The sequence below is a fragment of the Chlamydomonas reinhardtii genome, chromosome 2 (genome assembly GCF_000002595.2).
Source record: "Chlamydomonas reinhardtii strain CC-503 cw92 mt+ chromosome 2, whole genome shotgun sequence".
Classification (NCBI taxonomy): Eukaryota; Viridiplantae; Chlorophyta; class Chlorophyceae; order Chlamydomonadales; family Chlamydomonadaceae; genus Chlamydomonas; species Chlamydomonas reinhardtii.
In genome coordinates, this window is record NC_057005.1 from 5,042,385 (window position 1) to 5,065,349 (window position 22,965).

The following is a 22,965-nucleotide window of genomic DNA, read 5'->3' on the forward strand; positions in this document are numbered from 1 at the left end:
AAGTAAATATGTTGTCAGCAGGAAGCGGGGCACAGAGATTGAAGTAAAGTGGCCGTCCCTGCCTTGCAACATCCCGCTCGATCCAGTCTCGGTCATGCTTTCCCCCACCAATCCACCTCCTCCTTGTGCCTGTACTCAGCATGTCAGCGCGGTGCCAGCACAACATTCGAGGCGGCCGCTCCCATCTCCTGCCACGAGCACCGGGAAAGTGGACTAACTGACACACCCAAGCCAAAATACCGCAGCCGCCTTGGCAGAGGCAACGGCTGCCGGCACTGGCTCGATTAACGATCACAGAAATCCATCTAAGCATTCGGCATCTCTGGCTATTTGCTCCGCCAATTGCGCCCCGCATCCTCAGCTTGGACGCCCGAATTCACATAAAAGCGCGCACTCAAACACTCTCACTGCGCCGGCCCGTGCGCAGCTCAGTACGCCAGCGGACTCCGCTTTGCCTGCAAGGCAGGAGGAGGGCGCGGCACACGTCCACATCAACGCCCCGCACGAGTGCGTCTGCCAGACCCATACGCCACCACATACACCACACGTGATGCATGTGCTCCGACGCTCCACCTCCCTCCTTCACTAGACATCCCACCTACCCCCCTGGTCCCGCCCGCCACTCCGTCTTGAACGGACATCTACCCCCACCCGGCCCTCCCCCTTTCCCTCCCCACCTGCAGGAACACGTCCAGGTGCCTGAACAGCTCCAACATGGCCGTCATGTCCTTGTGCCGGCTCTCGCGGTGCAGCGGCACCGTGCGCACGTTCCAGTCCGACACCGGCTGAGCCACCTGGCGGGCGGCAGGGGCGGGGGCAAGGAGAGAAGAGTCGTGTTGCGGCGGTTGTTGACCCGCGGGACACGAGGGGGCGCGAGACAGTACCTAAGTGGTTTAATCCCGTGCAAATGAACACGGGGGCTGGGCAAGGCCAATTGCCGGTGGCAGAAGCCCGCGCCGGTCGGCGCCCAGCGGCCCTGCGCCATGCCCTCCCCTGCGCCATACCATTGCCCTGCCTCCCCCAACAGCCCGCCACACGGCCCGCACACCTTCTCGTCGCTGAAGTGCACGAAGAAGCCGCACACCTTGCCCAGCGCGTCCACCAGGTCGCCGTCCTTGGCGCCCTGCAGACCGGCACCGGGCGTGTGGTGGGGACATCGCCGCATCGCCGGCTCACTACCATGTAGGGGCCCGAACGGAGCCGGGGGCATCAGTTGACCGGGGCCAGCCCGCATGGCAGGTCCCCACCCGCTGTGATTTCCGCCCCGCCGCGCACCCCAGAGGCCCGCCCCCCCCCTCCCCCCGCTCCATCGCCTTCTTCGAACTAGTCATGCCTGGAACCCCCCATACGTACTACCGCTTGCAACTGTCGCCTCCGCCTGTGCTCCGCTAGTTTGGCTTAGTTTGGTTTAGTTCGGGCTGCTATTCACAACCCCCCCAGCAATGCGCACCTTGTGCGGCCAGTCCTTGAACTGCCACTTGGCGCCCTGTACGACCACCGCCGCCACCCGCTCCCAGTCCGGACTGTCCTTGGCGGGCGGCTTGTCCGTCACCTGGTACTCCACAGGTGCCTGCCGGTGCGCCGTGCGCCGGATGGTGATCTGAGTCGGCTTGGGCGCGCCACCTGCTGCCGCAATCGCCTGTGGAGGTAAACGCGGGGCGCGCCGGGGCGGGGGCTGGAGTTATGGGCGCACGATACATCATGAGCGTGCCTTGTGGGCGCACGCCCCGGCAGCCCGCAACTGTGCTTGCGCCAGTGCGTTTGCCAACCCAGGTGGTGCGGTAGCTGATACCCGGGCGTGGCGTTTGCGTGTTGCGTTTGCGTCAGCATTGCTGGCGCTGCCGGGCCTGGGTGCCTACGGGCCGGACCAGCAGGCGCTGCATGCCACGGCCCCCGACCCGACGCCCTCGCCCCCACCTGCTGCGTGGGCATGAACAGGCCCTCCTCCAGGAACGACCGCGCATTGTGCATGTTGATGAGCGACGTCATGCCTGCAGACAGCAGCAGCGCACACACGTCAGCGGACAGGAGCACCCAGGATCAGCCCGGGCCGCGGTCGGCACCGTGTTCAGATCGCTGGCGATCACGGCGCCATAATGCAGGCCACAGCAACGACAGAGGCGTCGGGGCAAGGACCGCCAGGGGCTGAGCGCACGCGCGGAGCAAGGGCGGCCGGCGGCCGGCGGCTGGCAACCAGAGCAGCCGCCTGCAGTCTCAACATAGCACGCCTGCCACACCCACCTGAGGGCACAATGATGATGGGCACGCCGCCTTTCTTGGCGCCCTCCTTGCCCGAGCCCTTGCCTGACGCTGGCGCCGCCGCAGGTGCCGGCTTGCCCGACTTGGAGCCGGAGCTGGGTGGTGGTGGCACCGCTGAGGAGGAGCCACTCTTGCGCACCGGCACGTACCCAGCGGCAGCCGCCGGTGGTGGTGGTGGAGGCGGCGCCGCCGCGGCGCGACTGCCGGAGGTTCCATACATGTCAATGCCCACCTTGCCGCCGCCTGAGGGAACGTGTGCGGCACGGTCACAGGTATACGGTATGTGAGGTGACGGCCGATGGGGTTTATGTCAGAGCTCCGCAACATACGTCCCCCGAAGCATACGTCTGTGTTGCCTAGTGCGTGGCGAGGTGCCAGGACCCGTGCGCCGGCTTGCCCCATCAGGCGGCGGCGGTGGTGGTCGTGGTGGTGGCGGCGCCGGGTGGCATCCAAGCCCAACCACTGGCACGAACCCTGGCACGCACCCATGGCTTTGAGCTGGTCGGCGGTGTTGTCGCGGCCGTAGCGGGAGGACGAGGACGCGCCCGGGCCCTGCAGCGGCGGCACACACACGCGAGGACCTCGTGTTCAGGGTGCCGCCATGCTGCCCGGACGCAGGTGTGTGCACACGAGTTGCCGAGCACCCCTGATTTCCGCCCCGGGCAAGGTGGTCCACCGCACGGAAGTGCACAAGGGGCACATCACATACCTGGCTCTGTGGCTGGCTGCCTGGCCGCGAGGCCGCTGGCTGCTTGGTTGCCACCGCCTGCTTGCTCGCCGTCGCCTGCTTGGTCGCTGCCGCCGCCGCCGCCTGCTTGTGCGCCTGCTTCTTGGCGTTGGCCACCACCTCCAGCACCTTGCGGAAGTCCTTGTGCGGGGCGACCTGCAACAGTGCGACACAGGGCACCACACATGGCCACCGCCGTCAACCAGCAGCGGCGCAGCCACTTCCGGCCTGTGCGCACGTCCACGTCCGCTGGGGCCTGGCACCATCGGTCCGGCAGCCCCCGACCAGCCCTGGCCCCTGACCACTGCCACGGCTACACACCGCTGCACGCCGCCACGGACACCGCCACGGACACGCCCCGCGCACCAGCATAGTGTTGCGGTTGCGCAGCTGCCGCTCCTGCTCCATGAGCCCCCGCATGGCCGACGTCTCGTCTGCAGAGGTGACAGGGGCAAGCCGGGTTCAACCGTGACACGCGGGTGTGGAAGGGTTGCCAACGCCAGGAACCCCCTCCGCGGGCCGACAAGGGATAGCCTGCAGGGCGCTGCTGCTCGGGCCCGGCGCCAGCTGCCGTGCTGCAGGCCAGTGGCGCACCTCAGCAGGCCGCTGCCGGGTGCCGCCTCACATCCCACCCGCCAGCCCGCCAGCCCCACCACCCCCACAGCCGCGTGGCGCACACACGCCCGCCCCCTCCCCCGCTTCGGTCCCGCCCCTCCTCCCGCCCCGCCTCGTCCTGCACGCTCACCGTCCGCGACCTTTTGCCGCTTGGCCTGTGGCTCCTCGGCTGCCACCGCCGCCGGGCGCTGCTGCGGCAGCGGCACCACCACACCCACGGGCACTAGCGAGGGGTCTAGCACCGTGAGCCCGTCCAACACCTCCAGCATTTTCTGCGGGTCAACACGACAGCATATCATGCGTACAGCGTTAATGATACTCGGCTCATCACTTGCAGGAACGGCGGGGCCCGAATAGTTTGACGAGCCGAACAACCCAAACCCAACCCGACACGCCTGAGCAGCTGCTGGCACGCCCTGTGACCCCCAGGGACAGCCACAGGCCCCTTGTCGCACTTGGTCTCCCCCCGTCCTTCACTACCACCTCCCGATCCCTATGCGCCCCAGCAACATGCGCTCAGTCGATTGTTGTTATGAGGCTCCAGTGCACACCTTGCGGTCCATAATGTTAACGATCCCAAGCCCCGCCTGGCTTGCAGCCATGACGTACTCCTGGGGCTTGAGCTGTCGGTTCTTAAGGTAAAACAAGACATCGTGCAGCGTGTAATATGCGGAGGCGCCAGCCTTCTTGTACACCGGCGTGCTGGCCGGGAAGTTGTATCTGTCTCCGAACTGAACATTTCCTTCCAGGTGCTGTACTAGATGAAGCCTATCTGAAGTGTTGAAGTCGCGCAACACTGAAAGCGGGTCCATTCTTCCTAAACGTTACGCCTCGGGGCCTTGGCCCCCTGGGGCCTGCGTAAACCAAGCAACGCTTTTTAATGATGCTATAACACACGCACTGGTCACAAACAGCAGTGATCTGAGAAGAGCGCTTCAATCATTCAAGTCGAGAAACTTGTTTCATGTAATCAGTTCAAGAATGTAAGCTAAAAACTCGAGTATGCTAGGTAGCGTAAGGCACCGGCAATGGTAAACCCGGTCTCATTCTGCACATGGGCCCTCTGGCGCTAAATTCTCACAATTGGGCCCGTGTCGCCAAATACCCTTTTACACAGTACATACTGAAACTGCACAGGACTCCAAGAAGGCATGGCCAGCATGTGGGGCTTCAACTGCGACACGCATGGCAGCACTGGGGCCTGCAACTGTGCGCTTGTGAATACCGGCACTGAGCAGTCGCTCGATGAGATGGACTTTGCACGGAGTGCGTGTGCAGCGGCACAGAACGGGGACGTGGAGAAGCTGCGCCGGATCCTGTCGAGGAACCCCAGCGCTGTGAACGACTGCGCGGGTGAGCGATGGTCTTGGCGCCGCATAGATGATTAGTGGTTTGCAAGGGTCCGCACGTTTGCAAGCATGCGGTGCCAAGCCCTGAAAATGCGCCCGCTACCCTTGCATGCCACGCAGGCGGCACCTACACGCCGCTGCACTACGCAGCACGGGCCGGAAAGCTGGAGGCGGTTGCGCTGCTACTGAAGAACGGTAGGCGCTCTGGCGGGTCGTGCATGGCGCTGCGTACCCATGCTCACGCGGTGTGTGTTACATAACGTGTTACTACCGGGTCGTTGTTCCGTGTCTGCGCCGCACCGTGTCATGTGTTGTACACGCAGGCGCCGATGTGAACGCCCAGACCCGGGGCATGGGTGCCACTGCGCTGCACCGCGCCGCCGCCCAGGGGCACACGGCCGTGGTGGACACTCTGTGAGTGGTGTGGGCACTGGGTACTTGGCGTGAGGATGACAAGCCTTCACCTTTGGTGGCAACTTGGAAGTCAGGGAAAGGCGTTTGGAGGGCAGGCTTGAAGCTGCGTTGAGGTCGCTGTCGCTGAGTGTGTGCCGAGGTTGGCAACAGGCTGCACACGAATCACAGCGCTGACGTGCTTGTTGGTACTACGCGGTGTGCTGCCGGGACCGCTGACACAGGCTGAAGGCCGGTGCCGACGCGGTACTGGTGGACTGTGACAAGGAAAACGCACTTCACAAGGCGGCTGCACAGGTATGATAATGCTGCTATTAGATAAGCGTCCCGCGCGGTCGGACAACGTCACCATGGGTAGGGTTTAGGGTTTGATGGCGGCGCGTCATGCATCTCTGCAGCTCCCCTGAAGCTGCGTCTGCATAATCAAACGCTGCCCGGATTCCGGTGCAGGGCCACGCAGAGGTGTGTCGGGCGCTGCTTCAGCGCTGCCCCACCGCCGCACTGGCCTTTGACAAGGCGGGCAGGACGCCGGCGGACCGCGCTTCAGGTGGGCGGGTGCCGGCGCTAGGGTACAGACGGCGCGGCTCTGGCTCAATACAGTCTGCATTATGATGCTGTCGCCCGGTGAACGAAATGGTGCCCTACAGCGAACGTGTGTGGGGGGGCTCGGGTTTTGCTTCAGAGCAAGGGGCGCTGAGTTTCGGCTTGACGGCTGCTTGTGTCCGTGGCTGCGGTCCGTGCAGGTGCGGCGCTGGCGCAGCTGCTGGCCAAGGCCCGAGAGGCGGCGGCAGCCGTGGCGGCTACCAGGGCAGATGTGGCAGTTCCGGAACCAGCAGGCCCCAGCTGAACAACGCGAGGCGCCCGCTCGCTGGATGAATCCGACCGTACTGCATTTCATGCAACGGGACCGGCGTGTGTTAGGAAAGCACCACATGGGAATGGGCCCAGTGTTGTGTCGATTATGCCGTCGGTTGGTCACGAAGCGCGGGGCGCAGAGCGCCTTCACGGCCAGCAGCCACACAGCCACAGCAGCCAACGCCAGTGCTTGCGGGCACCGTCTGCCTCCCCGGCTCCCAGCCGGCGCACCGCTGCCTTGGCCCACCGCTCTAACAAGCCATGCGCCTAACACTTGCGTGGCTGCCCTGACCCGGCGACAACCTTGCGCACCCCTGACAGCGCGCTGCATCATGGGTTTGTTGAAAGCAAAGCGCTTGCGTGTGCTGCTATCTGCTCTGCACACTGTACGGTGTGTCATCGAAGTGTATAGGAGTGTGACGCACCGCAGAGTGTGAGGTGCCCGGTGACCCGTGTGCACGAGTCCTGCCGTTGGCATCACATAGATCCGGCCGGCGCCTAACAATTGCTGTGAGTGGATGTGGAGAGGTATGGATGTGGAGAGACGTCGGCTGAGGCGCGGGTGAGTTGCGTGGCAGGCTGGCAGCGAGTCACGGTATGTAACAGTCGGCTGGACAGGCCAGCGCCGGCGTGGGCAGGCTGGAACAGCCTGGCTGCTCATGCGCCGACTCGTGCAACCCGGATCACGTATCATATCTGCGTGTTGCGACAACCATCTCCACATCCAGCCAGTCCTGCTACTGCCAACATCTGGGCACCCGTGTGGCCCTTGCATAATCTGGCGGCGCGGCCCCACCGCAACAGCCCCAACTTGAGCATCCAAACGACCTTACGACGCTGGACAAGTCGCACGAAACGACGTCACAAAGCGTGTCACATTGCATTCATACCCACGCCATAACCCACTCCCATTCAGTGCCCACAATGCGGCCTAGTCAAACCACCGCCGCAAGCCCGACGCCGCGCCAGACACAAGTGCCGCCACCCCGCCTGCTGCGTCGGCGCCGCCCTTCTTGCCGTTCGCCCCGCCCGCCGCAGCACCCTTGCCGCCCTTCCCGCCCTTGGCACCTTGGCCGCCCTTGGCACCCTTGCCGCCCTTGCCACCCTTGCCGCCCTTGCCGCCCGCCTGCTGCTGCTTGGGCTTGTCTCCTGACAGCTTGGCCCTGCGACATTAAGAAAAGGGCAGGGACACAAGGGTTCACAATATGCAACAGATCTCTTTTGCCTTCTCGCTTACTTTACGCGGTGAACACGGCGCCGCGTACGTGACGGCGCAAATGCGCATGCACGCTGGAAACCCAGGCCCCTGGCAACCCGGTTCGCCCCCTACTCCGTGTCCCCCCTCCTCTCACTTGTATTGCTCCACCAGCCGGTCCAGCTTGTCGGCGCGGCCGTCGCCCTCCTCGCCCATCTCGCTGCGCCGCCGCCGCTTGCTGGGGTGCTGCGCGCCGCCACCGCCACTGCCGCGGGGCCCTGGACGACATAGAACACACATGGCGTAATCATATGCACAGGACTGCAGCACGTGCGCTACTGCGCTGCACGCAGTTGGTTGGGCTTGCAGCTGCATGTTGAGAGCTGATAACTTCATAGCCCTGGAAGTAAGGCTGACGGTTCCCACAAGCCGCACCCACCTTTGGCGTTGAGTCCCTGCTCGGCGATGCGGTCAAGCTCCTGCTCCTCCGACCGCCGTTTGCGCCGCGCCGCGCCCGCCTCGCCTTCCGCCTCCGGCTTGCCGCCCTTCGGCCCCCTCCGGCCGTCCTTGGGGCCGTCGGCCTGATTGCCGCCGGCACCCGCGCCACCCTGCATCGCGCATGCCATGCATGTCACGTTAGCATTGTGGTGCAACTCAACAACGCACACCACAACGGCTTGAACCTGACACTACATTTGGGCGTCGCAGTATCCATTTGGTGGTGCTTTTTGCAGCACGCTGATTCCAACCAGCATGTGCCGCACCTGCGCGCGCTGCGACCGCTTCGCCTCCACCTCCGCCACCAGCGCCGGGACGCCGCCCTCCTGTGGATGGGGTTGCATGCAACTTCGTAATCAGAAGAGCTTCCGCGAACTTCTCCCAATTTGTGCGTGGCTCGTCATTGGACGCGAGTCTGTACACGAGTTGGATGGCATGCTAAGAGCATGCGCAGCCACGCATCCTCAGGTGCGTGAGCAGGGGCGCACATGCACCAAATGAAGACCGCGAAGCACGGCCTCACCTTGAGCAGCTGTCGCTTGTGCGCCACGCGCTCCTTCTGCCGCTGGCGCTTGCGCTGACGGCTCGTCATGCCGCCCTCGCCCTCGCCGTCACCGTCCGCGTCGCCTTCTGCAGCAGAAGTGTTTTACCACAGAGTTCGGTGGCCACACGGTTGAGTCCCACACCGTGTTTACAAAACATACGGGCTGGCCCCAACATGTGATCCTCGCGCGACAGTCGTCCTGCCTGGGATGACAGAACGGACTACGGTGTTGCATGCATACACAGACTCGCCTGCAGTCACCTACCTCCGGACACAGCCTTGCGCTTCGAACCCTTGATCGCGCCAGAGCCCTTCTCCTCCTTGTCGCCCGCCTTGCCCTTGGCCTCCTTCTTTCTGTCCTTGCGCTCCTGGCGCTTGTCCCGCTTGACCGTGGCGCCGTCCGCTGCCGCGACCTCGCCACTCGCCGGCTCCGCCGCCTCCGCTTCATCGGTGGCGTCGCCCTTGCCGCCCTTCTGCTTCTTGCTCCTCTGCTTCTTTCCGGCCTTATCGCCGTTCGCATCACCCTCCGCCAGTATCCGCTCCTCCTTCTGCTTCTGCTGGCGCTCCGCGTTCTGTTTGGCCTTCTCACGCAAGTGCTCGATCTTCTTGAGCACCTGTTTGCAAAATGACACAACAGCGACGCACGGTACCGAAAGAAACACAGGTCAGGCGCGCACTGCGCGGCCAGGGTTGATGTACGGGGCCTTCTGTGCATTGCATGTGCTTTGGCGCCAACCTCATGCACGTCCGATATCCATGCGCCTATGCCCGCATACCTTGACGTTGTCGATGGCGAACTCCACGATCGGCCGCCGCTCGCGGCCGAAGGCGGTGCCCGGGTTGTTGTTCAGCTGACGCAGAGCCGTCAGGGCGTGCTCGTGGCTCTCAAACTCTACGAAGCCGAGGCCCTGTAGGCGCCAGTGTGGGGTGCGGGTGTGGGGGCACAGGAAGGCGGGGAACGCAAAAGCTGCCGGTCGGGCACATCACCGGCAGGTCAGACAGCGGGAGTCCAGCGGCAGGCACGGCCCCGCACCGGTCATACATGCTGTTCATACCTTGGACTTGCGGGCGCCGCTGGCCTCGTATCTGTTCTCCTCCTTCAGGATCTTGGCCTGCCGGGGGCAAACCAGACGTAGCAGGGATTAGACATTTACGGTGTACCCAGGTAACGAGTTTGGCTACTCCCTGTCCACGCCTGCGGCCGCTCTTGCCCTCGCCCTTGCCCTCGCCCACACCCGGCGCCGCACCTGCACCACGCGCGGGTTTTCCTTGGTGGCCCGCTCCTTCACTGCGTCCACGAACAACCGGCGCAGCTTGGCCTCAGTCCAGCCGGGAGGGATGTTGCGCACCGACAGGCGCGTGCGGCTGATGACGAAGTTGGGCGACTTGAGTTTGATGTTCTTCTCCTCCGCGGCGCGCTTGCGCTTGGCCCTGCGTGCGGCGTGAGCGGGGAGCGGTGGCGGCGTCACAGGCTGGGTCACAGGGCCCGTGCGCGGACTCGACATCAAGGAACACGAATACGCTACTGACGATTACGAACACGGGCACCGACGATACCGCACATCTGCCAGCACACGTTAGTGCACACACCGCCTCCGCACACTCACTGGTCGTGCGGTGACATGGCGTTCCAGGCGGGGCTGCCCTCCGTGATGCCGCCCTCCTTGGCCAGATACAGGTTGCGCCGGTCCTTGCCCACGGCCTTGCCGGCCAGGCGCTGCGTCTATGTCCGGTGGGAGGTGGGGAAGAGGGGGCCGCGGGTTGCACAGGCAGTGCTGCTGTCAGCAAGTCAGCATGTCTGGGCGTCGGCAGCACCTCAATCAGACGGCTACCGGTTCTATTTACTAAGCATGGCGCATGGGCACACAACACACGGACTGCAGCATGCCCGGAAGACGAACTACGCCAACTGACCGCCAGGCTGCGCGCGCCGTCGCCGCTCAGCGCTAGGTCGACGTCCAGGGGCCGGCCGGCCAGTGTAATGCCCGGGCCCTCGTTACGCCTGCAAGGAGCATCAGGGGCGGTGGCGGTCGTGGGACGGCGAGGAGGCAGGATGGTGTAACCAGCAGGCAGCAGCATAAACGCACCACCAGCATATGGGCCAACCAAGGTGCATGGCTTGGGCCTAAACATGATCTGCTGTGCGTTTGCCAGGTTGCTGGCTTGCTGCTTACCGGCCTCGTGCGCATGCGTCCGCCGCCTTGCTGGCAGCCTCAGGCTCCCGGTACTCCACAAAGGCGGTGCCCTTGGGCTTGCCGGACGCCTTGTCTATGACCAGCCTGTGTTGATGCGTAGAAGCAGATGCGTGCGACAATGTGTGAGGCATGCGTGGGGTTGTGCAATTGGGAGCGCATGCGGGCAGGTACGGTGATGAGTCAAGGAGCAAGTAGCGAAAGCAACCCTTTGCGACGGAGCCGCTCACCGGCACGACTTGACCGGCCCGAACAACTCCAGACGAGACTGCTTACAGAGGGTTGTGTGCAAAACAAAAGGGTGGGCGGGTTACTGTTAAGCAGGTGGGTTCTGGAGGGACCTTTCGTAGGGCAGACCTCTTCACGTCAATCAAACTCAAGGCCCTGGCCGCGCGCTACTGCCAGCGCCCTCTCGCCATGCCCCCGTCGCTCAGGGGCAACCCACGGCCGGACCTGTAGCTGCGGCTGCGTGACGTCCAGCGGCAGGCCGCGCACAAACACGGTCGTCTCCAGGCTCGAGGCCGGCCTGGAGGTGGAGCCCGGACGCGAGCGCTCGGCCGCCGCATCTGTGTGTTCGTGGATTTCGGCAAGCGTGCCGCCATCAATAAAAGCGGAGCTTCAGATAGCCCTGAACGGCGACGAATACATACTGAAGTAGGATCGTTCCGCTAAATTGAGCTTCAAACAGCGACCCCGTAACCTCTGAACAAACAGGGACGTGACACGCGCAGGCCGCACCTGGGTCGTGTGACTCCTCGCCCTGCCATGTCGGCTTCGCTGCTGGCTTGGCCCGGGCCTCCAGCTTCTGCTGCTTGCCGTCCTTGCCTGTGCCCTGGCCCCCGCCGTCGGCCTGCTGCTCGTCCTCGTGCTCATCCAGCACGTCCTGCAGGACGCTGCTCAACAGCCCGCGCTCGCGCCGCGCGTCCGCCTCGTGGCCCTCCTCCTCGTCGTCCTCCTGCTCCTCCTCCTCCTCCTCGTCCTCGTCATCTGCGTGTTAAGAGCCGCCGGTCAGTAGTGAACACGAGGGTTGACAGTTACGCGGTGCCTGCGATAGGCAAAGCCCACTGACCTTCCCCGTCCTCGTCCTCCTCCTCGTCCTCATCATCATCCAAGATCTCTCCGTCATCGTCATCGCTGTCCATGCCGATCTCCTCCTCCTCGTCCTCGTCCTCCTCCTCCTCCTCATCATCATCGCCGGCCTCATCGTCACCGTCCTCTTGGTCCTCGTCGTCCTCGCCCTCGCCGGAGCCTGTGACACAGCAAGGGCCGGGCGGGCGCTCAAGCATGAAGTCGGCACAGCATGATGCGAGAGCGGACAGCTCTATTTCTAGGAGCAGTGGGGTCAAAGCATGCAATGCATCGGGGCAGCCCGCTCCCCCGGCTCTGGCAGCCGCCCGCCCCCGCCTCCCCGCTACCAGCTGACCACCTCGCACCCTCAGGTCGCCCCACCTGACCCGGGCCGGTCCGGGTCGTCGTCATCTGCGTCCTGGTCGGCCTTGCCCGCCCCCGCCTCCTTGGCTGTGGCCTTGGCCGCCGCCTCGTACTGCGCCTTGGACACCGCCCAGTCCACCACAATGGTGCGGCCCATGAGCTCCTGCAGGCGAACGTGGGAGCAACAGCGGGACAACACGGGGCACCGGCAGCGAAACGTGAGGCATTGACACGGTTTGGGGGTTGGGGGCGGATACCGTGGTTGGGACTACGGTATGCAGCGCGCTGCCGGGTTTTGTTGACCTTGGTAGGGCATTCCAGAGAAGTGTCGTTCGCACGCATGCCCGCGCGCGCACACGCACCACGCGCTTTTCGTTTTCGTTCCCTTGCCACACGCACCTTGCCGTTCAGGGTTGCGATGGCCTTCTCGGCGTGCGCGCGGCAGGTGAAGGCTGCGAACGCGAAGCCCTTGACGCGGCCTGCAGCGGGCGGCGGATGAGTCAAGAGCCGCGAGCACATGAAGTTCCGAGTTTGAAGTCGAGTGCGGTGGTGGAGCAGCCATGAGCCCCCATCACCCGCGCGGTGCAGACCAACGACGCAGCCACTCCCAGCCCCAGCACAACGCAAGCCCCACCATCCACCCAACACACCTGTACGCCCTCCTAGCCGCCACCACATTATCCCTGCTGTCCCCTTAGCCACGCACCATCGGGCCCGCGCAGCAGTTTCAGCTCCCACACGAAGCCCACAGGCGCCAGTGCCTTCTGCAGCGCCGCCTCCGTAATCTGTAACCACGGCAGGCGCCGGCACGAGCACATGCATGTATGGGGTCAATGGTTTGAAGTGTCCACGTGGCCCTACCCCGGTCTCCATTCAGTGGGATGTACCACCGCCTGTACCATTTGTTTGCCACGTATGTAACCCCGAGAGCCCTCTCCGCCCACAATTCACTCCAATTCCCTTTTTTCATGTACGGCTTCATTGCATCCTACAGGCACGCACACGTGCTCACCTGGAACGGCAGGTTGCGCAGGATGACGCGCCACTGCTTCACGTGCGCGCCCTCACCCTTCACCTCGCGCGCCCACAGCGTTATGCGCTGCGCCGCCTGCGCCGCCTCGCCGCGCGCTGCCTCCTCGTCCGCATCGGCGCCGCCACCTGCACACACCGGCGTACGCACGCCATTACACTTACTGCCAACCGCCATAACGACCGTGCCAATACCCAACTCCAGGACCCGGCCCTCGTCCCCTCAGCCCAACCCGCATGCACCTTCTCCACCTCTGCTGCCAGTTCTCTCACCCTTCTTCCCCTTGCCCTTCTTCTTGCCGCCCTGCTGCTGCCCGGGCGCCGCCAGCGTAATGACCTGGTTGTGCAGCTTGGACACCGCGGCCATGGCGTCCTTCACCTGCAAGGGCAGCAGCACGCAGCACACCGGACACGGGTGTGACACGCGGTGCACATGCGCGTTCAGCATTGCGACCCGACACGACAGACACCGCCTTGGCAACGTATCCCTTCCTTTAACACCGCCCACCACCTCCTTCACCTCCTCCCTAGCCTAACCCACCGTTTTGTAGATGACCACCACCACGGCGCCCGTGCAGCCGTCCGCCTCCAGCTTTGCCTCCCGCAGCACTTCCGGCGGCGCCGGATTCATCACCTCCTCCACCGCGCCCGCCTTGCGCGCCAGTGCCACTGCCTGACCGATTGCCGGCGGCGTCAGGTTACCTACCGCCACAGCACGAAGCAGCTTATGCTTCTCAGCCGTCGCGGCGGCGTCCGCCGCGGCGCGCGGCCGGCTTGCGGCAGGCGCCGCCGCAGGCGCAGGAGCAGGCCGCGGCTGCGCCTGCTTGGCCGCCAGCTGTTTCGGCGCCGCATGCGCCGCGTTGCCATCCTCGGCATTAGCGTCGGCGTCCGCGGCGGCGGCAGCACCTGGCGCCGCCTCCTCAGCCTCGCCCTTGCGCTTCTTCTTACGCTCCTCCAGCGGCGCGCGCTTTATGGCTAGCTCCACCTGTAGGCGCCGGCGTCGAAAGGCCACCGAATGCACAGGGCCGGTTTACCGTGCAGTGGTGCGTACGGAGTATTGGTGCTTGTGCAGGTTAGGGAAATTGGGTGTGCACCTTCAGACGACTAACCCTGGGCCCGTTGGGAAACAAATGTCCGGCGGGCGTCAGATAGTGTGCAAGACCGTGTGCGGAAATGCAGCACACGCATCAAAGGGGCCCCTCCCGCGTGCCCACCTGCAGCTTTCGGCCCTTCAGCGCCGTCCCGTCAAGCTCCCCCACGGCCCGCTCGGCATCCTCGGGCAGAGCGTACTGCACAAAGCCGAAGCCGCGGTGCTTGGGCTGCCCCTTGACACGAACGAGAAAGCATTGCTTTACAGGGCCGACTTCGGAGAATGCGGCTTCCAGGTCTTTTTCAACGGCATCAAAGCTAACCCCACGAATAAAAACCGTTCGCGGGTCCTTGTCAGCGTCCTCGGCCGACTTGGCCGCCATTTCGGCTTCCGGCTCTTTGCCGGCGCAAGTAAAATTATACAAATGTATGAGCGCGATGTGTTATTGTGTGACCGGCGTTTCTGTTAAGTACTATTTAGAGGACAAGACCAAGGAGTCTGAGCTTGAAGCGGGCCCAGAACTACGTTCCGAGTCTAGCGGGCATAACATGTCATTATACAATAGTCACGTTCCTCCATTCACACACATAATGATGCAGCTCGTCAATACAGCTCAGAGTCCCAGGGCGGGGTCCTCGGCGGCACGAACACAATGAACCCTTAGACATTACGCATCCATCCATGGAATTACCTAGTCCTATTGACCAACATTAAGACTGGGAACGCGATAGATGTGAAGCTTACGTCGACATGTACGCTGATATTCCAAGATGCTGGACTGCATAGGGCTGGCCTGGGCTGGCTGGCGGGCTGGTGGCGCCAACAGGAATACAGGATGTCACCAGACGCCTCCTCTGGATGACACCAAGCCCGGCTGATCCCCTGCATCCGTGCTGGTATAAATTCTCCTGCAGAGTTTGTTGTGGCACAAATCCGGCATGGTCCTGGGCCAAGTACAAGCAGGGGAGGATTACAAGGTCTTTCCGGGCTTAACGTAATCGTAGCAGGGAGACTACCCAACACCGCGATGTCATACCTTAGTGAGCGGAAGCCGAGAAGGAGTCTTCGGACGAGGGAGAGACGACACGACCTTGGAGGGATTTGCTTGTAGGTGTCGTCGCTGACAGCCAACAGCTTTGACGTGCAATAGTTAACCTAACACGATTCGCGCGACACCGGGGTGCTGAGGCCGTCCCTGAGACTGCCAATGGCTACATGTCCCCGGACACGAAATGTGGTTTCCCCTCGCAAGGGAAAAGTGGGCTGAGCTCACGCCACGTCTCTAGTCTGAGGCCGCAAGCGTCTACCTCATCTCCCGGACATAGCCAGGGTTAGTTCGTACAGGCACGGCACGCCTTGTGTCAGCTGCGTCCCACTTTGTCCCCTGATGTCCCCGGCAAAGCGTCGACCCCCGTTCAAATGCTCAGTCAGCCAGCGTAATACGTCCGTTAGCACAAGACACATGCCGCATGCGCATTAATCGATACCGCGCATTATGTACCAGCACCGTTTTTAATGTTGCCCAACGCCCATGTCAATCCTACGGGCGGCGGTGCACAGTTGGCACCTTTCTCCAGTCAGCCGGCCGAGCTTATACCACTATCCCGTCACGCTCTAGCTGCTTCTAGTTTGCAAGCGCTGTCTATCAGAAAACTCCTCACGTAAGCGCAAATGCAGAACTCCCCACATTGGCACAGCTGGTAATCACATGGCCAGCTTGGTGCCGGCAAGGAGCTTCAACCCCGGCCCTAGTGCCTAGCTATGCCATGCTAACCCTTTCAATATATCTGATAAGTGCCAGGTGCCAGCAAGTGCACATTGACAAAAGCTGTGACAAAGCCTGCTGGTGACAAAGGTCGAAGTTATATCCATTGGTTTGCTCCATTAGCGTTAAAGCATCACCCGGTGGATCTGCGGCAGAAACTACCGCAAATGTGAACCGCGGCACGGCGGGCACGCGGGCCAAAACGCGTTTTTGCCGTCGCGGATCGTGCGCACGCCATTGAATTGTGCAAATAAAAAGCAGTAACATACATCAAAATATTGCGTCAACTTCCAAAACAAACGTGGGTGCGGCGGAGCTTGGGGAATGTGGAATGCCGAGCGCCGACCGCCAGTTTCGCGTCGTGTTTTCCATACAAAGCTGCATACACTGATTACGCAAACTAAACTCACACTGCTTAAAGAACTGACATAAATCGTTCCCTTAACTCGGGCTCGTCGAGCATTCGCCCAATTTGCTTCGGCCTCAACACGTTGGCTTCTCGGCCCTTGCTGGGCATGTCTAGAAAATAGAGCTCTAGCCTACGTAGCTAGGTTGTTAGGCTTGAAAGGGACGCGAGCGGGAGAACAGGTCCGAAGCGAGCTAATGGAGGCTGTGGAGCACTTCTCGGCCGCCTTCTCGGCGCAGCACCAGGGTTGGGCATCGAGCAAGTATGCGTGGGATCCATCAAGCCTGGTTGCGGTGCCTGGGCCCGATGCTGCGAGGTCCAGCCCAAGCGTCGAAGGTGGGTTCTTACAGCCTCGGCGTCGTCTTCTCTCATAAAGCTTCAGTCGAGGCAGTATATCTAGCGGTTCTGGACACAGGGGAGTCCTCGCGTGGCCGCGCGCTCCTCCAGCGTGCTCGTCTCAGCAGACTGCTGGAGCTGTATAGCTCACACATAGCAAAATGTCGCTCACAGAAGCTGTTAGAACCGGAGGGCGGGCTGAGCGCCCCGGAGGAAGGGCCCTTGCACCCGCCCTCTGCTAGGAACGACGCGACGCGTATGTTTGTGATACATTGAAGTTGCCCTTGCATCTGAGGCAGCGCAGCGCTGGCTTCCGGGCTGACGTCCGTCGGAAACGCAGTGAACTTTGGGCAGCCCGACGGAACAAGCCCGCTTTCCCCTTGCGCAGGCGACCACGGCACGGATGCTGATCGAGACCAATCGCTAGGTCCTACTCCCATAAACTGGAAGCCAGCTGGCGCGCGGAACACCGGCGCGGAGAGCAAGTCTCATGCTGCTCGCCTGCCTAAAACACTCGTCTGCCAGGTGCGGAAGCAATCCTTGATCCTGATATGCATATTCTAGGGCTGTAAAGATGTTGGGAGCTGCGATATCGGTGGCATTGCTAGCTCAAACGCTGCTTTTGGCGAGCCCTCAAACGATCTTTTATAAGCGGGCAGCGCCGAACGAACTATTTGCAGCTGTTGGACTTGGTCGGGCCGAACCTGGGCAGGAGCTTCAACCACCACAACCACACGCACACCGCCACCGCAGAACCTGCTGTCGCGTACTTGTTTACGTGTTTGACACAACACCCTTTGCGACATGGCGTCCCTGCAGGTTGAGGGTTGTGGCCATGACTTGACCGGCGAGAAGGTGGGTTGACGGAAGGACGTGGCAGTTTGAGAAGAGGACGCGCAGCTCACACGCTGTCGTGTCGTGGCACGCAGGGCTACTATCAACGGTACCGGATCTGCGAGCCGCACGTCAAGCTCCTGACGGTGGAGGTCGAGGGCCGAGCGTGCCGGTTCTGCCAGCAGTGCGGGCGCTTCCATGAGCTGTCCGAATTTGACGGCACTAAACGGTAAGTGGGCTTGCCTGGATGAGGGTGGTTGCGGCACACCGGACGTGGTAGGCTATCGCGAAAGCATGATCCGTTTGTGCCCTCACACACAATCATCCGGCTATTTCTTTCTTCGCAGGAGCTGCCGCGCCCGGCTACTCCTTCACAACGCCCGGCGGCGGAAGCGCGACCCGGTTGACGCCAGCACAAAGGAGCCACGCTCGCAGCGGAAGGCGAAGGCCACGCACCCGCGCTCCGACGACAGCAACGATAACGAGCTGGACAGCCGTGGCAGCTTTGGCGCCAGCCACGGCACCTGGCCCGCGTCAGGTGCGCCTACGTCGGTGCCGGTGACGGAGGCGGATCCCGCAGCGACGCCGGCCGTCAGCAGCGGCGCGGTGCCGCAGCTGATGACTCGTGCCGGCCTCAACGACCAAAGCCTGCCGTTGCCGGGCTTCCAGCAGCCAGTGTCGCAGGCCCTACAGTCGGCAGGCTATGCGCCCGCTTTCGCCAACACCTTGGCCGTTAAGCACGAGCAACCGGAGCTGTTGGTTTCGACTTCAGGTGGCGCTGCAGTTTTGGGCGTCATGATGCAGCGCGAGTCTCTGCCGTTGGACCTGGCCCACGCTTTCTCTGACGAGGCCGACCTGCCGCTGGTGGACACGCTGAAGCTGGACGACTTCATGCTTGATGGCCTTATGGCCATGGACTACATCGACGAGCTGCCGGGACCCAGGCAGCTTATGCCCGGTGGCGCCGGCGCTGCCGGCCTGGCGGTTGCCGGGCCCGCTGGCGCCGCGGCGGCTCTGGGCGCGGGCCTGTCCGGCAACGGCCACATGGGCGGCCTTATGCCGATGGAAGAGCAGCAGGAGCGGGCGGTGCTGCTACAGCAGCAGCAACAGCAGCAGCTGCGGCTCGCCGTGGCTGGCCCCGTGGCAGGCTACAGCCCCATGCTGACCGGCGACGAGAGCATGATGGGAGTGGGCATTATGCCGCCCACAGCGGCTATGGGTTCGGCTGCCCTGCACGCACCTTACATGCCCGTGTCTGGCGACGTGAGCATGTCGCGGGCCGTGCCGCGGACTGTGCTCAACGAGCAGTCACAGATGCAGCAGATTGCCGACGCTCAGCGCCGGCTGCTGCAGAGCGCGGGCGTGCTGCCGGGCCCCACGCACCAGGGCACCTTCTTGGCGGAGCCGCAGCAGGTCAACGACGGTCTCAACAGCGGCATGAGCGTGTGCAGCTTGGGCGGCGGCGGCTTCACTTCGCCGTGCTCCAGTGGCATGGGCAAACCGCTGGGCAGCGGCTTCAGCGTGCCGCCGCACCCCAGCGCCGGCAGCCACCACATGATGCTTAGCAGTGGCGTCACGCTTAACGTGCCGTCCGCCGTGCCGTCGCCCATCAACGTCGGCCCTTCAATGGCCCAGGCACAGGCACAAATGCAGGCACAGGCGCCGTTCGGTGCCGTGGGCGGCGGCATGTCCAGCTTCGACATGGCGCGGCGGCTGGTGGCGGGCGGCGGTGCGGGCGCGCAGTACCGCAGCGATGACTTCCTGGTCCGTGTGTCCATCAAGGTCGCCAACTGCACGCCGGAAGAGCTTCCGCCGGACCTGTACCAGCGGCTGCAGTCGCTGCTGGCCACCGCCGACGCCAGCCTGATCCAGGGCTTCCTGCGTCCCGGCTGTGTGCACCTGGTGCTGGACATAAGCGGCGGCGAAGGCTTGCAGCAGGCGCTGTTGGCGGCGCGCGTGCGCAGCGCGCTGGGACCGGTGGCGCAGAAGTACGCGACGTTGGTGCAGGTGGGCGAGGAGGTGGCGATGTGGGCGGAGGATGCGCCGGCAGCGGCGCAGCCGGCCAGCGCCGCGCGCGTGCCGGAGCTGGAGGCGACAGGCGCGGTGCCGGTGCTGCTGCACGTCAGCCCGGCGGCGTACCTGTGTCACTCGACGGCCGATGGCAGTAGCAGCGCTTCGGTGGTGGTGTACGGCTCCGGCCTGGTGAAGGCGGGCGTACAGTTGTTCGCCCGCATGCAGGGCGGCTACTTGCCTGTGCGCGTGCAGCCGCTGGTGGCAGAGGGACAGCTGATGGTGCAAGGCGCCGAGGCAGTAGCGGCGCTGCAGGACCTAGCACAGCTGGCACAAGGCGGCCGCAGCGCGACCGATGCGCTGCTGGTCTCGGTCGAGGGTGCTCCGGCCAGCGGCCTGCTACTGCTGGAGGCACAGGCGGGCCCGCTGCTCAGCGCGTGGCGGCCGTGCCTTTTGTCGGTCGACTCGGCAATGGCCACCGAGCTTACTGCGGCCGGCGTGCAGGCTCGTGCGGCCGGCAATGACCGGCTGCAGTCTCTGGAGTCCTTCGTCACGGACCTGGGCCGGCTGGTGGACGCCTGCAGCTTCGCCAAGGCGGGCACGGGCGACGCCGAGGAGGAGGCCGTGTCGATGGAGCGTCTGTGCGCCTGCGAGCACATGCTGGCGTGGGCTTCCGAGGCGGGGCTGCCCGCTGTCAGCAGCTTCCTGGTGCACACGCTGCTGCAGTACGGGCAGGAGCTGGGCACAGTGCTGGAGGCGCCCTACGCGGATGGCCTGAGCGTGCTGCATCGCGCCGTGCGCTCCCGCAGCGAGGCCATGATCCGCGCGGTGCTGGGCTGGGCGGCGCGCGAGGGCGTGGAGCTGTCGTGGCGTGGCGAGGATGCCGTGGGGCAGCTGAGCCCGCTGCACCTGGTGGCACTGGTGCCGGTGGCCTGGCGCGTACTGGCAACGGAGCCGGCTGTGCAGCGAGCTTGGGCGCGTGAGCGTGCTGCTGACGGCGCGACACCAGCACTCGTTCAGCAGATTCTGTTCAGCTGCCTGCAAGCGGCAACCAATGCGCGGCGTGCCTCAGCACCGGTAGCTGAGGTTGTTGTGGCGGCAGGCGCCCAAGCCGCTGCTGCGCAGGTGTGTGCAGCTCCTCGCACGCTCGAGACCATCGAGACCGCCGTCGCTCCCAGCGCAGCCGGCGCTGTCTCGCCCGCCACCGCACCCACACCCACGCGACCGGCCAGCATCCTGCGTGCTGTGCTGCCGCTCATGGCCGTACTTGCGGCACTGACGTACGCCAGCCTGATGCACACTTTGCAAGCGTCCTACCTGCCAGTGGTTGTGGTGACGTGCGTGCTGATGTACGCGCTGTGGAGGCTGTTGACCACGGTCGCCGCACGACCTCAGCATGCTGTGCTGATGTCTATGCTGGCGTCGCCGCTGCCGCCAGTCTTCTCCAGTGCGCGCCTCGAGGCGGCATACCAGATGCGTGCATCGATGGCTGCAACCCAGCTGTCGCGCGACGCCGCAGCACTGCTAGTGTTGCTGGCAATGTGCGCAGCCGCCGCCCGGTTACCCGATGCCTCCGCCTTCGCAACCGCCGTAAACACGTGCCTCACGCTGCTGCCGCTGGCGGCTATGAAGCTGAGCCGACAGGGCTACATCCGCGTGCGCGACATTGCGCTGACGGGCGCGTACGTGGCGATGCTGAACGCGATTTGCAGCACTTCACAGAGCCTGCTGGCGGACTCGCCGCGGTGCCGCTGCGCCATGCTCTTCTTGGCTGTCACGACGGCAGCAGGCGCTGTGGCGCCTCTCAACACTTCCGGGATGCTGTTCACTCTGGCGTACACTGTGTCAATGGCGATGCGCGCTTGGACACAGACGCAGGGCCTGTTTGGCGGTGCATCGTCTGTGACTGCGGCCCAGGCGTGTAGTGCTGCGCAGCTGGCGGTTGTTGCCGCCGCGACCGCCGTTAGCTTTGCACGTGAGTTGGCGGCGCGGCAGCAGTGGCTGGCGGTTGCGGGCGAGGCCGCTTCGGGCAAATAGAGAATTAAGCTACGGATGTGAGTATGGTAAAGGAACGCAACTGAATTTAGCACCAGCACAGCGCAATAATTTGGCTGGTTGACTAACGTGCCTGCATATCCACATTTAACCTGTTCTGGGTCAACACCGCGCAACGTTAAACGCTGCAAAGCAAATAGCACAGCAGGAATGCCCTGTACGGTACGGGGCGCGAGATCTAGCTTCAGAGCATGGAGCACTGGTGCCTACAGTAATGCGGTTTAGCAGTGTCTCATCGGACCAGCAATGGCAGCGTACTGGGCCTTTTCGTGGAGCACGTGCTCGAGGCATAATTAATCACATTTGAAACCCGCAACGGGACACTGCGTGCCCATTGAATAATGGTTTTTTCATTATGCGCGGGCCATAGACTACTCTGTTGAGTGATAGATTATCTGCGGTAACGACGCTGGCTTTGCATGTCATGTTACCGTCCTAGGACGGAAGCTAGCTTGCCTCGCCGGATGTCGGCGTGGTGCTGTGAGAGAGGACCATGGTGCAGGAATTTCATCGTGAGCCACTGCTGCATGGATTTGGGTCTGCGGCCATCATAGTTGAAAATGGCGCAGGCGGTTTGGTAGTGGCGTATGCAGGCTGGGCACCCGTGTGGGTTGTCCGTCACGTATGGATTGGATTGCACAGGTGCAGTAGCCAATAAAGAATTGCAAGTGCCGTAAGTCACGCCTTCACTGGCGAGAACAGCTGTAGTCGTATATTGGATCATACGTGCTAGGGCACTCAACGCATTCCCGTGTGCTGGCCAGTCCATGCGTGTGCGGTACTCTGGATGGAGATACGGTAACCTTTGGGATTCAGACCTGGATGTATGACGTGCTTGTCTGCTATTTGCTTGTCTATGACTCGTCTGTCATTGTGCGCAAGATGGCGCAAGCACTGAAGGGCGAAAACCAGGCTGGCTCAAGGCTGAGGTTGGAAGGAGGGCGGAACCAAGCTTGTGATCTGTTCACTGTGAAACTAGCAAAATCCAACTGTCGCAAGGGACAAGCCAACTCAGCCTGGGCTGAGCCCGATAGTCACCAGAATTGTGTCTCGTCGGTTGTACGCTGCTGAGTCCATTTCTATTCCTGCACTTGTTGGAGGGTGGCTGATGTTTAGGGGCAAGATGCTCCCGCGCCCATACCGGTATTGCGCGTACACTGCTATGCACCTATGGCTGTGATGCGTTTGTCATGTTCACCGGGCGAACAGCATTGATATGGTTCGGAGAGATTGCCCGCCGTCCAGGTGGACGGAGCTGAGCAACGATTGTTGCCGTATGCTATCCAATTTATGCACACCAAAGCGAGACTGCTTTAATGCTGACCTCGATTAATAGTCAACGTGACACCTCCTGTGGACCATAT

General features: G+C 63.1%; 4 protein-coding genes across 5 annotated transcripts; 2 read left to right on the forward strand and 2 right to left on the reverse strand.

Moving 5' to 3' along the window:
• Positions 1–35: 35 nt before the first annotated feature.
• Positions 36–4,591, reverse strand: CHLRE_02g104550v5 (uncharacterized protein). The gene is made up of 11 exons (XM_001699715.3): positions 4,153–4,591; positions 3,732–3,873; positions 3,353–3,420; positions 2,969–3,142; positions 2,745–2,811; positions 2,242–2,502; positions 1,918–1,991; positions 1,451–1,639; positions 1,049–1,123; positions 678–794; positions 36–455 (listed from the first exon to the last, which is right to left on the reverse strand). Exons 1-11 carry the CDS (start codon positions 4,411–4,413, stop codon positions 429–431), a joined length of 1,455 nt encoding a protein of 484 aa, XP_001699767.2. The 5' UTR covers positions 4,414–4,591; the 3' UTR covers positions 36–428.
• Positions 4,592–4,721: 130 nt separating this feature from the next.
• Positions 4,722–6,773, forward strand: CHLRE_02g104600v5 (uncharacterized protein). Its single transcript, XM_043059777.1, has 6 exons — positions 4,722–4,954; positions 5,071–5,145; positions 5,274–5,364; positions 5,586–5,658; positions 5,812–5,908; positions 6,105–6,773. The coding sequence occupies exons 1-6, from the start codon at positions 4,852–4,854 to the stop codon at positions 6,206–6,208; spliced, it is 543 nt and encodes a 180-aa protein (XP_042927411.1). The 5' UTR covers positions 4,722–4,851; the 3' UTR covers positions 6,209–6,773.
• A 32-nt stretch (positions 6,774–6,805) lies between these two features.
• CHLRE_02g104650v5 (uncharacterized protein) lies at positions 6,806–14,771 on the reverse strand. Of its 2 annotated transcripts, none has more exons than XM_043059779.1 (23): positions 14,320–14,771; positions 13,647–14,090; positions 13,379–13,484; positions 13,089–13,234; positions 12,783–12,861; positions 12,476–12,555; positions 12,095–12,239; positions 11,715–11,894; positions 11,384–11,632; positions 11,099–11,211; positions 10,876–10,913; positions 10,628–10,732; positions 10,368–10,455; positions 10,061–10,176; positions 9,701–9,884; positions 9,509–9,565; positions 9,230–9,361; positions 8,719–9,067; positions 8,433–8,536; positions 8,176–8,235; positions 7,851–8,019; positions 7,569–7,689; positions 6,806–7,379 (listed from the first exon to the last, which is right to left on the reverse strand). In XM_043059779.1, the coding sequence occupies exons 1-23, from the start codon at positions 14,575–14,577 to the stop codon at positions 7,148–7,150; spliced, it is 3,555 nt and encodes a 1,184-aa protein (XP_042927412.1). In that variant the 5' UTR covers positions 14,578–14,771; the 3' UTR covers positions 6,806–7,147. The 2 variants fall into 2 exon arrangements, with proteins under 2 accessions (XP_042927412.1, XP_042927413.1); XM_043059778.1 differs by having other exon boundaries at positions 8,433–8,539.
• A 1,590-nt stretch (positions 14,772–16,361) lies between these two features.
• CHLRE_02g104700v5 (uncharacterized protein) lies at positions 16,362–22,946 on the forward strand. The gene is made up of 5 exons (XM_043059780.1): positions 16,362–16,702; positions 17,091–17,227; positions 17,522–17,557; positions 17,632–17,765; positions 17,884–22,946. The coding sequence occupies exons 1-5, from the start codon at positions 16,564–16,566 to the stop codon at positions 21,581–21,583; spliced, it is 4,146 nt and encodes a 1,381-aa protein (XP_042927414.1). The 5' UTR covers positions 16,362–16,563; the 3' UTR covers positions 21,584–22,946.
• The last annotated feature ends 19 nt before the right edge of the window (positions 22,947–22,965 follow it).